Source organism: Pempheris klunzingeri, chromosome 11 (assembly GCF_042242105.1).
Source record: "Pempheris klunzingeri isolate RE-2024b chromosome 11, fPemKlu1.hap1, whole genome shotgun sequence".
NCBI classification, from domain to species: Eukaryota; Metazoa; Chordata; class Actinopteri; order Acropomatiformes; family Pempheridae; genus Pempheris; species Pempheris klunzingeri.
Genome location: NC_092022.1, coordinates 6,201,769 through 6,214,127, shown reverse-complemented (window position 1 = coordinate 6,214,127; position 12,359 = coordinate 6,201,769). Strand labels below are relative to the sequence as shown.

At 41.1% G+C, this 12,359-nt stretch overlaps 1 protein-coding gene across 1 annotated transcript in view; it reads left to right on the top strand.

Moving 5' to 3' along the window:
• cep104 (centrosomal protein 104) overlaps positions 1–12,359 on the top strand; it is a 29,989-nt gene that overhangs the window by 16,423 nt on the left and 1,207 nt on the right. Inside the window, exons 13-21 of the mRNA XM_070840045.1 lie at positions 1,173–1,349; positions 4,338–4,538; positions 5,603–5,698; positions 5,990–6,074; positions 6,914–6,986; positions 7,208–7,316; positions 7,404–7,542; positions 9,760–9,827; positions 12,086–12,173. Of these exons, the coding sequence (XP_070696146.1) occupies positions 1,173–1,349; positions 4,338–4,538; positions 5,603–5,698; positions 5,990–6,074; positions 6,914–6,986; positions 7,208–7,316; positions 7,404–7,542; positions 9,760–9,827; positions 12,086–12,173 (1,036 nt within the window). The remainder of the gene's footprint in view (positions 1–1,172; positions 1,350–4,337; positions 4,539–5,602; positions 5,699–5,989; positions 6,075–6,913; positions 6,987–7,207; positions 7,317–7,403; positions 7,543–9,759; positions 9,828–12,085; positions 12,174–12,359) is intronic.

Here is a 12,359-nt window from a genome sequence, read left to right as displayed (position 1 = left end):
ATTCGAACCAGGGATGTTGCTGTTTCAGTGGTATGCGTCTTAGCCCCTAGGTCTCAGGTTTCATTGGTTAGTGTTTTTTGTTTTCCTTTTTTTCAGCATCCACTTCTTATCTGACTGAGAAGCTTTTAGGTGCTGGGAGGACATTTACACAGAAATAAAAAAACAAAAATCCATGCATATGCAATTGTGGTTCCTATTTAACTAATTTCATTACTGTGCACATCCTTGGATGTATTGGTTATTTTATGTATTTAAAAAGGAACATGAAATGTCTTAAATTAGATTTCCTAGCATGACATTGATGACAGAGGCCTCAGTGCTTGTGTGTTGCAGTGTGCTGTACTGCTCTGTGATATAATGGGTGAGTTGTTGTCATGTTCTGCCCCAGCCTTCAAACAAGCCCCATGTTGTAGTCACCTTGACTGCCTCGACTGCGTCCTTGTAGCCTTTACCTGGAACAGAGCTATTAATGCTGGTGTTTGTTATTTGTTCACTGCAGGGTGGGTGAGACCAGAAAGTTTTACTGGGCAGGTGGACTGAGCGATTACGTGTTGCGTATAAGTGAAGTAAATGTCTGATTCTGCGTGAACATGCGTAATGTGCGTTTGCTAAGTGGAATCTGTTGCAGTGCGCTCATGTATGGGTGTGTGTGTGTGTTGAGTAAGAAAGGGAGGATAGGCTACAGTAGCTCCTGTTAAAAGAAGTTCATCTTAGGCCGTAACTGTGAATGTAGGCCCTCTGAGATCATCGCCCAGCCCTTCTGGATGTGTTCACAAATCTGTTGGAGACTGAATGCCTCTTTGTATGTTGAGGACAAATTATATGGTGTTTTTTTTGTGTGTATGTGTGTGGTGTGTGTGTCCAATATTTCCGATGCACATTCCTCTCACGTGATGAGACTGAAATGACAAACAACTGAGAGAGGTTTTTCCAAGATCCTTCTTCCATCTCACTCAAATTGTACACTTGTAGTTTCTGTCCTGACATGTCTCTCTAACTAATGCTTGTGCTGATTGACAAATCACCACATGTAGCATCACACTGATACGTTAGTTGCTTACAGCACACGTTACTTCATTTAAAGGTGCATATTGCAAGTGTACAATGACATTGTGTAACTTTTACTCTGTAAATTTCAAGGTCGTTGTCTCTTTCTATTGTCTCCCTTTTAGGAAATTGCAGTTTTAAAGGATGTGCGTGCCCTGCAGGTAATCCCTGGTGAGCTGGCGAAGCCCTTCAAGTCCAACTTCCCCTCTCGTTTGGCTCAGAGTCGGGGTGAGATACTTGAGAGGCTGCTTGCTGAACTCGGGACCTTGAACTCTGGCTTCACCCTGGACAATGTCATGACGGTAAAGGACTTATAACGTGCTAAACACTTCAATCTATATCCGTATCTTTTTTAGTAATGTTAATTAGTCGTATCTGAATGACTGTGGTTGAAATGATCTTTGTAAACCTGTGAGCTCACAATCACAAGTTCATTTTCTCATCATCTCTGGAAATCAACCTTTTGTTTGCCTCAGAAACTAAATTTAGACAGTCTGACACCAAAGACTCAGAGTATGGAAGTCCAGAGCATCTTTGATTGGTATGATTTTTTAAATCCTGAGGTAATTAGATAATTATATGCATAGGCATAAGTCTCATTGCATAAGCTTTTGTCTTGTCTGAAATGTGGAGGACTAACTGAACATTTAAAGAAGGTTTTATAGCTGTAAAAGCTCAAAAAGACATTTAAAATGTACATTCTTACCTCTCTTTCCTACCTAAAACTAGTAATTACAACATATCCACTATAACATGTTAACACATGCACTGTATTGACATACATACAGTATAATGGCTGTATTATTCCACTTTAAAAGTAGGCACCCATCAAGCTTATTTTCCGTAACATTTGGCTTAGTAATTACTATGTGACTAACTGAAAGGGGAGCAGTGCCTCCCTTGCCGTCTGTGGCCGTTCAGTTCACCCAAACTGTCTGTAAGCTCCAGTCAACTGAGTCAGTGTTGTCATCACTGGCCTCCACTTTACGTCTCCTGCACTCCTCTGGTTTCCAGTGGTGACCTAATATCTATGTGCAAACTATCCAACTGTTGACCAGGCTGGGCAGGACAACAAGCCGTCCCGTCCTCCCCTCTCTAGTTTATGACCGTTCCTCCACCTATCCCCCTCCACTCAGCCCTCGTCTTGACTTTGCACAGCTTTTATCAGTGAGAGCAAATTGTTAGGTTCCTCCTCTGAGGTCTCCGCCCTCTGAAGCCAAAGCCACACAGGTGGCATTGGGTGTCCTGTGTTTGCATGTTTGTGCATGTTTTCTCAGCGCCTGTACCCTTTGTGTTGACTGCCTCTCATGTTTGCCTGGGAAACATTTCCAGTCTGAATTGAGATGTGACAGGAGACACAGGCTTTATTCCACAGTTTGCCTTCTCCTGATGATTAAACAGTTTGAGGAGAGGAGTGTGTATGTAAGAGACACCAGGTTTAAACTGAATTTAGAAGAATTTAGAAGGTATGGATTGTGAAATAATTGCCTTTTATGTTCTGGTGTACCATTGTGCTAATCAGATTTGGTTCAAGTTTGTCTACCAGCTTATAGCAAATACTATTACTTATCAGCTTCAGATGCCGTGCATATCATTAAGCAAATATTCTCAAGGTTCTAAAAATGTTTTGGATGCTTTATTCTTGCTGTGAATGGCCCTAACAGGCTAACAGAGATGGTTACATCCGGCCTGATACTATTACATGGCAACAAGCAATATATCTTCTAATTAGGAAGTACAGAAGGTTCAGGGCGGCCACTTGATTCCTGTGAGAAAAACGTTCTTCTCAGGCAGTACATCGAGATACAGACACTAGATCTGTTAGCATCAGCGTGTGCCATTGAAGGGGGATTTTACAGGGTTCGTACAAAGTCTTGAATGTTTGGGAAATGCTTGATTATAATTGTCTTGTTTGCTAGGTTTGGAAAAGCCACCCCCTCCAACACAAACAAAGAAGTGGCACATCAAACACTGATCATACCTTTCAAATAAAGAAACTTAAATTCACATCTAAAAACTCTCCTGGTGTCTGCCTCTTTTCAGCTCATGTGACAAGCCTTCTTGTCAGCCCTACAGTGTTAGCCCAGCCATGGTTTGAACATTTTTCCTTTTTCTTCCACTGTTACCTGGGTGATCTGCTTCGAGGCGGGAGCCAGAGTTAAAATGGGGATGATTGAATTTCCTGTAATTAAAATGAGAAGTGGTCGGCAGAGACAACAAAGAATAATTGCAAGCCGTTCCTTGAGCAAGGGAAGGGTGTCCTTTGTACTCAGTTTACCTCTGGATGTTAATGCTCTCCACTGGATTGGCATTGTGTTGCAACTCTCTTCACAGAGATGATGTTGGATAATGGGCTCTTTTTTACATCATTATGTACACTTCCCTCAAAGGACATCCTCAGCAGAGCTGCTGTTTTTCACATGAAACTAAACTACAAATACAGCAAATATTGTTTCATAAAACTTTGACTTTTGCACAGAATATTTTCTGTGGCCTGTCATACTGTAAGGCGAGGCAATATAATTTTAATTATAGGCATTTTAAACTGCTTTACACAAGGTTAATAAATGCATTAGAGCAACATCTCAAAACATAAAGATTAAGAATAGATAATACAATATATATATAATAGATGTTTCCAAAGTTTAGCAGTAATGCTCTTCACCCTCCTGGTCCTTGTTAGAAATCTGGCGGAAGTTGAATAATAGTGGCCCAAGAGTTGACCTCTGGGGGACACCACATGTAACGTCATAGGGTATTTTTACATGCACACAAGAAATGAACAGAAATTAGGTTATACAGGAAATCAGACAAATGGTTAACATGCATTGAAATTACCTAGTTACTGTAAGCACTACTGTATGCCTGCAGTCAGTAATCACAATTCAGTTTCAATTTCCCAACTGACAGCATGTGAATCGTGCAATGTTACCTACCAAGTGAAAACAACCTATTTAGACTTCTGTAGGCTATTTGTGTTCATTTCGGTTTCAGTTTGACTTTGAATGAAATCAGTTTTGAATACATGGATGAAACATGTATGATCTTCCTGTCATCCCATTGCTTTGCAGTAAGACATTCTGAGTCTTTGTCATCCACATGTTGATAAAAAGTACATTAGAAACCTGGCAACACTTTCTCATGGCTGAGAAACTGTCTTTTTCCAGATCATTTCTAGCTAGTCTTTCTTTTTTCTTTCCCTTATTCTTTGTCTTTGTTCAGTAGGTCGAACCAAAGCTGGAACTACTGAATGTTCACGTGTTAATAGAAAGCCTGTTTTCCTTTGTCAGTTCTGTACAGCAGCTTTGGAGCACAGTGCATCAACGGTTCGAGAGCTGGCGGTGCGCATCATCTTAACCATGTACCAGCAGCACAGAGCTGCTGTCCTCAGCTACCTTCCACCCAGCGATGCTGCCATGCGGAAGAACTTCCTCTACAAAACCCTATTTGATGGCTTTGCCAAGATTGATGGAAAGCTGGTGGAGACTCGGGCAAGTGTTTTTTTCCTCACTGCAAACAATGATTCATAACAGCTTCCTCCCTTATAGAAGGAAAATTAGGAATATCTGAAATCTCCTATTTCTACATATAACAAAATGTAACATTTATAACCTGTAGTCACTGTGTAAGAATTATTTGCATCAAACTGCCTGGCCAAGGGTGTGTCCACACTCCATTTCTTTCAAGCAGATTGTTGTCAGCTAGGAGCAGCTGGTAGATGGACAGTGAAACTGTCAGACATGGCAGATGGGAGCGCTCTCTCAAGCTGAAAAGAGTTGAGCTTTGTAAAGGGGACTATGTGACATCATGTCTTTTTATTTTTTCAAGCTGACAGTAACAAGAAAGAGGAGGCAGGGTTACATGTTGCACAGACAGCTAGTCTAACTGCCTCTGCTGCTCCCTTTGTTAAAGCCAGCATAGGCAGTTTTATCTGTTATATTCAACCGGTTAAACCGATGAGCCATGCCACACCCATGCATACGTATTTTGATGATTATAATGTTGATATAGTGCTGGGTTTCTTTCGCATATTTCGTGTCATCACCAACTGAACTGTGTGAAAAGTTGCACTGCTAACAAACATGACTTACTTGGACATGTTATCAACACAGAATGGAAATTATAAAGGATAACAAGAAAGTTACTACAAATGCAGCCAGTAAACAAGTCACCTTATGTCCAAAGCTGGCGTGGGACGATGCTGTCTTACCGTAAAGTTTGTGAAGCACCAAGTGATCAGGCTTAATTAACTTACAGGCTTTACTGGAAACCTAGTCTTCCCATTACGTATTGACTATGCCGTTGAGTAGAGCTCAACAGCTAAAATGTCTGATTGCACAACACAATGACAACACGTCACTGCAACTCTCAGAGTCTGCAGACTTCAGAGCCATCAGAGTTCTTTGAGCTGAAGAAAAAAATGGAACGAATGCTGGCATGGTGAGGAAGAAAGAGCTGTGATGCTGAAATGATATTAATTAATAAGAGAGAAGAACGGAAGCAAACACAGAGGAAAATTTAAAAAATCATTTCTTATGTCACTTTTCACCCTCAGACTTTGAAGAAGGGAGGTGGTCAGCAGGATGGGCAAAAAGAGAAGGAGGAGATCCACTCTCTTCAGGAACAACTGGCTGCCTTGAAAGAGATCACAGTAGGTGGAGCTGTCATCTTACTGCAATTACATCACTTCTTGTAATGGCTTCTAATTTGTATTTATGACTCCACGCAGACTCTTTGGTACTCTAGGTGGTCACAAACTCAGTTTCTGACATGCACAGTTAACAGCAGTGGTAAATTTTAAGTGTTAAGTGACTTATGAAGAGGAGTACCACCATTTATGCACTATGTCTGAAGTCACTGTTAAAGTTGTGTATCACGTTTTTGAACTGTGTTTTCTGACATCTAATCATCAAATCATCATCTTCTCTGCCTGCTTTTGAAGGAGAGGGGGAATCAAAGCACCAAAGGACAAATGCCCAAGAAAGAAGCTCTTAAAGCTGAAAAAGAGTCCCAAAAAGCTGGCAAAGGTACACCTATTTATATAGAAAGAAGCTAACACAAGCATCTCAGATCTCACTCACACTAAAGAGTAAAGTAAAAACATTGGTGTAAAGCATTCCCATGTATTTCTCACCACTAGGTCTGATATGGATTAGTTTAAAACACACAAATATGGTCTTTTCTCATGTGCAAGCAAATTAGACCTGTACATATGTAAGTAGAACTTCTGATGGTACCTCTGAGGTCGCAACCTGTGACATAAATGCAAAAATGGGTTAAGGAGTCTCTCAGGCAACAGCCCCTTTTGTTGTCAGTTGCCCAGTAATGGTACTCTCAAGAGTTTAACCACTTAAACTCCAAGTGTGTTACTTGTCTTAGCATCTCTAGAACAGAAACAAAAGCTCCATTTGAAGCAAAATAACAATATCTAAGGCATGACACTGACGCTGCCAATCATTTCTACCATGAACCTGTAGAAATGGAGTGCAGGCACAGCACAACCAGTAACCATGTAACAGCAATCTAACATAGCAATTAAATATAACAACATTTTCCTGCTTACAGCTCTGACCAAAATATTTTAATTTGCAGCTCACAGTTAGTTTAGTGTTAGTGATGTATTATTACCTTGGCCTGTATATCCTTAAAGCTTGCCATGAGGGAATGTCTTATTACCCAGCTATCAAAGCTCTATTGATAAAATAATCTACCCTACAAGTCTGACCTAAATCTGCTCCATCCTCTCATCATGTTTACGTTCTGTAAAGTCTGTATTGTTTTATCTCTGCCAAAGAGCGCTTGATCTCATTGGTGTCCAATTAGTGCCGTCATGACAAGTGACAAATACTGTCTTCTTTATTTCCAGTTGTCACAAAAGTGCCCCAGAACAAGGTAACAGACAGTATTGACGTCCAACAGTCTATCAACTATCTGGACAAGTAAGTGACCCATAAATCAGTGGTGACTAGAATGATGTAAAGATGCAAAAAGAAAAAATGTTTTGCCATGTCTTGATTTCTCAGGTTTAGTTCAGTTTTCAGACTCAAAGACTCAGACTTATTTTAGTTTTAGTATTATTTTTATGTCATTAGTGTCCCAGAACTTGGGCCAAAGCTTTGAAGGCATATGAGCTGATCTGCAGCCTGATCTGATCTTTCAGCCTGTGTATATTCTGCGGTAAAAAGGACGAGTCATTCACAGAGGACGGACTGGACCTGCACTACTGGAAACACTGTCCTATGCTGAGACGCTGTGATGAATGTAGACAGGTAGACTGACATCTGCCCAGCTGTTTAATCACCACCTCAGTGATAAATCTTGAAGACTTTGTGTTCAGTCCTGCATTGTGTTCACAGGTAGTGGAGATAGCCAGCCTCACGGAGCACCTACTGGGTGAATGTGAAAGCAGGTCCAAGTTCAGCCAGTGCCCACGCTGCTCAGAGGCCGTGGCCACTGAAGATCTGACTCACCATGTCCAGGGTCCCACCTGCAATCGTGAGTTCTCAGTTGTACTCTTTCACGCCAGTAGGAAATTTCTCAAAATATGAAGAAAATAATGCAGTATGTTGGTTTTGTTCAAACAGGGTGTGTGTTGTTTTTGCCTTGGTAACAGTGTTTACACGTGCAAGAAAAATGAGAGGAGACATAGGGATGTGACATGGAGCAAAGGTCCCACGCCTTAATTGTCGACATTCCGCTTACAGGATACCTTACAGGATGCATAGTTTTCTATGTGACAGAAAATGGACAGGAAAAACAAATGACTATCAAATATAACTAAAATAACTAACATATAAGATTTCACAAATACTGCTTCATTGTTGTACCCTCTTTGGCGAAGAGCAGCAATCTCTGGTTCAATTCATTGCAACTACGTAAACTTGCATATTAACTTAATCATTTGAAGACAGCATTAATCATCCACAGGACATCTGTGCATCTTTTGTGCCAAAATCTATGGTGAGCAGTCACAGTCACAGTCAAAATTCAACCAAGTAAATGAGTACCACAGAAAGCATAAGCCCCTTTCAGACATGCACTTAATCTATGTAAACGCATTGCCACTTTAACATATCTGTGTTTTCCATAATAGTTAATTTCACAAGTGGCCAACTTAGAATTTTGTAACATTTACGCAATTCAGCATTTGCGACTCATGTCTGAATGTAAATGCTGTCACATTATGAGGTACAGCGCACAAAATGTTACTGTGATATATTTTTGTGGTTTTGGTTCTGTACTCCAGCTTGTCAGATCTGTAATGAAACAGGGACTGTGACGTTAATGTGCTGACTGATGGTGTTTGCATCCTTATTATCCTTACAGACAAGTCACTAATTACAAAAAGTTTAATTGGACAATTCAACATTGTCCAGCGTAAAGGTATCATGGTGTATATTTATTTGTGAATGCTTTTGGTAAATGGCTGGATGATGGTCTGTCAAGTCTGTACTGCAGCCAGCTGCACGTCCTGCTTGTTCTGGGCTCTGTTTTGCCTGGTCATTAGCTTGGCAATTCAAAGAGATTCTGCTGTTTGGCCTGAAAAACAATTGGCTTACTTTGGCTGAACGTTAAACCGTTAACAGTTTAGATCCATGTCCTGCTGTATTGTCCTTAAATTGGGGGATTGCATAAGGCCATGAGACCTACAACTGGTGGAAGCTTAGTGAGGTGACTATTTGTTGGGCTAGTCAGCGAGCTAACTGAAACGTGGCAGTGTTAGCCTGGCACAGTGGCCTGTCAAGCTGCTTGGCTTGCTAACTGAATGTCAGCTGAGTCGCTAGCTGGATATAATGCTAATACCATTTATTCAAGAGAGGTATTTAAAGCATTGATGGCAAACCATGCCCCTTTGTGGAGCAGTTTACACCAGAGTTATATGGCACAAGAGTTATATCGAAGTGACTGGTGTGATCCATTTCTAACCCTTTGCTCGCCATTCCCTAAATAGGTCAGCTCTGTCAGTTCATCAACTGCATGTCATGGTTCAACAAAACTGAACTTTCCGCAAAAGACTTTGCGAGCGAATCCACTGATCACAATAATTCCAGTGAAATGAACTGATTTCAGTATGAAATATAGCTGTTATCAATGCTTGTGTGAGAGTGACCTTACTCTGCAATGTTTGCTGTATTCCCAGGACTAAACCCTCTCACTTCACTAACACCAGCCCAATGATATCTCTTTGTCTTGGTTCTGCCTGTGCCTTTCTCCGTGGATCCATTTCTGGTCTCCTGATCTCCTTTGCTTGGCTAGAGATGAGTAGCTTCACAGGTCCAGACCGGTACAGTTATTACATAGAGGTTTCTTCTTGCTGCTATAAGCTGAATTTGTTGACTCCACAGGACACCTTGCCAATCTGCCCTTGATTGGTGATTTCCACCATTTTCAATTAATATAAGCATTTTATCTCATCTACATCTGTCAACAACTACAGCTGTCTGCTCTCATTCCTTCTCTCGCTGAAAACATTTCCTCATTTAGATTAACCATTACATTTGGTCCCAAAAGACACACTTCCTGAAACATTGATTCACCAAATTCAGGTGGATAAACATACTTTTTACCTCGATTCTCCTCATCCTGGATTAATGTTTCCATTCCTCAAAGGTGTATTATACTGTATTTAAAACAGCTCTCCTTTGGCGTTCAGGGGACTTTTTTTTACAATTGTATAACAGGTGGATTAAAGGTGTCATGTTTCTATTTCAGCCCCCATTTCGGGTAAAGGTTCCAACCACTGTCCTTTGTGTCACAACAACTTCATACCTGGAGAGGAGGTGAGATTGTACAAATGCAAATTTAAAGGGATCCAGCTGTACTGTCTATGTTCTCTTGTGAAGCATTGGCTTGATTAAAGAAAATTAAGCATTGATGTGCAGCAAGTGGCATAAGCAACAAAGAGATGTGAAGGGGAACACGTGTGTCTCTTCAGTCACTACACTGAATTTTTCTCAGTTTTCTTTGATTTTCATGAAACTACTTTTTGCATAACAGTCTCCGTAAGCTACTTAATTCCAATTTTTCTTCTTTCTTCTTATGAGAGGAAACAAAAAAGAAGCTGAATTTAGTAACTTCAGGCACTATTTAGGTTTTCGCAGACCGTCACTCAGTGACCTTTTCTCTTCTCCCTCATTTATATCAACACAAAAACATCTAATATTAGGCTTGAGGAGCAAACAGGTGTTGAGGTAAAACACAGCTATTGTTGGCGTTTAAAGACTTCAAAGGAGGTGAGGTCTTTGTTCTTAACAGACTGTTCCATTTGTCTCAAGATGAAGTAAATATGATCACATTGCTCACATTCCTTTTAGTTTGGGGAGAAGGTAAGACAAAGTGCACCGATTAGTTATTTTTACAGTAGATGAAACTTTGAACGCTTTCCCTAAATCTTTTTTTACAGTCATCAGCACGGTTTAGGATAAAGCAGTTATTATGGTACTACAGTGACAGTTTTTCTGCCGAGGTGGCTCGGTGCTGTGTATTAATGTGGACAATGTTTGATTTGTAACAGGAAAAAGGTTGAAGTTAAAGATTTACTGGTCGTGTCATTTCATTATTAATCAACAGGTGGTGTGTGTTAATGAGTAAATGTTATCAATGTGGGGAAGCTCAAAATGATCTTTTATAAGTAAACGGTGCTCGTATTTCAGCGCTGCAGAGCTGCTCATCCATTACCAATCCTTAGTGTCTGTCCACTTTCAATGTGAGAAGTTTAAAGTTTAAAATGGATGGAAAGCTTTAAAATCGATCTGCAGGGCACAACATTCTCTGCCCCAGTAAAAAAACGTACCTACAGTGTCGGCTTGCATTTGTCTACCGTTACTCTTCTGTCATCGGGGAGTCTAATGAATGATGCAACTCGTCATTCAAGGAGTCACAAGAGCTGCAAGACTCAGTCTGACCAGCACCTGCCCTCAGCCTGTCTGCCCCAGTTTTCTGGCAGCACTTTGGAAATCAAACTTTTGGACAAAACTGTAATACAAGAATCCAAATTCATGGTTAAAGCCTCAAACTTCAGTTTACTTGTTCAGGGTCTAGTTGGAGAAGATTGTTTTTATCAGTGCTAGTACAATCCCTACCGTTGACTGGTAGAAGATGGACGTCTGATGGTACTTTTGTTCTTCCTGTTGCCCTGTTACTGCGGGTAACAAGGAATAAGGGTTTCCTATTGCCAGCTGATGGAAACCACCTGCTGTAATATCACTGATTGGGGTGTAGCCAGATGGTCATCATGCTAAGAAAAAGTCTAAATCCATACAGAGCAGTGCAGAAGCATTTCACCGCTTTATTTGATTTGATGTTAAATGGGCCTCTTTCACAGCAAACATTTGGACTTGTAGCAGTAAGAGCACGGCTGTAACTAACATCATGAAGCCCAGGAAGACGCACCAGTGAGAAAGCGTGCACAATACTGACACTCGCATATGTAGCTGGAATGATATTAGGTACACCTGCATTGTTCCTGCTGTGACGTAATGTTTGCTGTGAAAAATACCCGTTAAGCTTTGTTACCCTGCTCAGAAATGTGGGTCCCTTTATAAGCAGTGTGGCAGGTCTAAGAGCAGTTCTTGGCAAAAACAAAATAGATCATTTTTAATGATAAAATGAAACGCAAATTATACAAAAAGATTTTGCTGCTTTCAGAGCTTTACCTTTAACTATTTGTATTCCCTCCAGCCCACTTCATGTCCAAGTAAGATAAGAAATGAGAGATAATGAGATTACACCTGAATGTACAGTGACGTATTCAGCATCAGTTGTAGCGCATTTGTGTTTTCTTATTCAAAATCTGATTCACAACATGCAGTCTCTCACCTCAGACCCTTTTAAAAATTAATGAAGAAAAAGACTCGCTGAAAGTCACACTCTCGCTGCCAGAGCTCTGAGCGTGGACCCAATGAAAGACTGCAGTGTTAGTGGGAGGGGCGGCAGCTATTCGGGCCTTGACTGGGCCTACAGTCACCCGTGGTTGCCCTGATCGAGATGGTACCTGGGAGAGGAGCGGACTCACTGAGCTACTTTGTCCCTGTTCCAGGCCTGGAAGGCTCACCTCATGGGCAGGGAGGGCTGTAAACAAAACTCACGCAGGACTGCGGTGTCCCAGAGAACCCAGCCGGCACAAGGTAGAGCATTCATACACCCTCAGCTTACACCTACCTCCCCAACGTTCAGTGTGAGAGCTGCACAAAGTGCCCATGCTTGTTGGTAAAATTTCATGTTGCAGCTTTTCCACTATGGTTTCCTGCCACAGAGCACAGAATGAGGCACATAAAAACAGTGGCAGATTTAATTTGGAGCCCAGTGTAGTG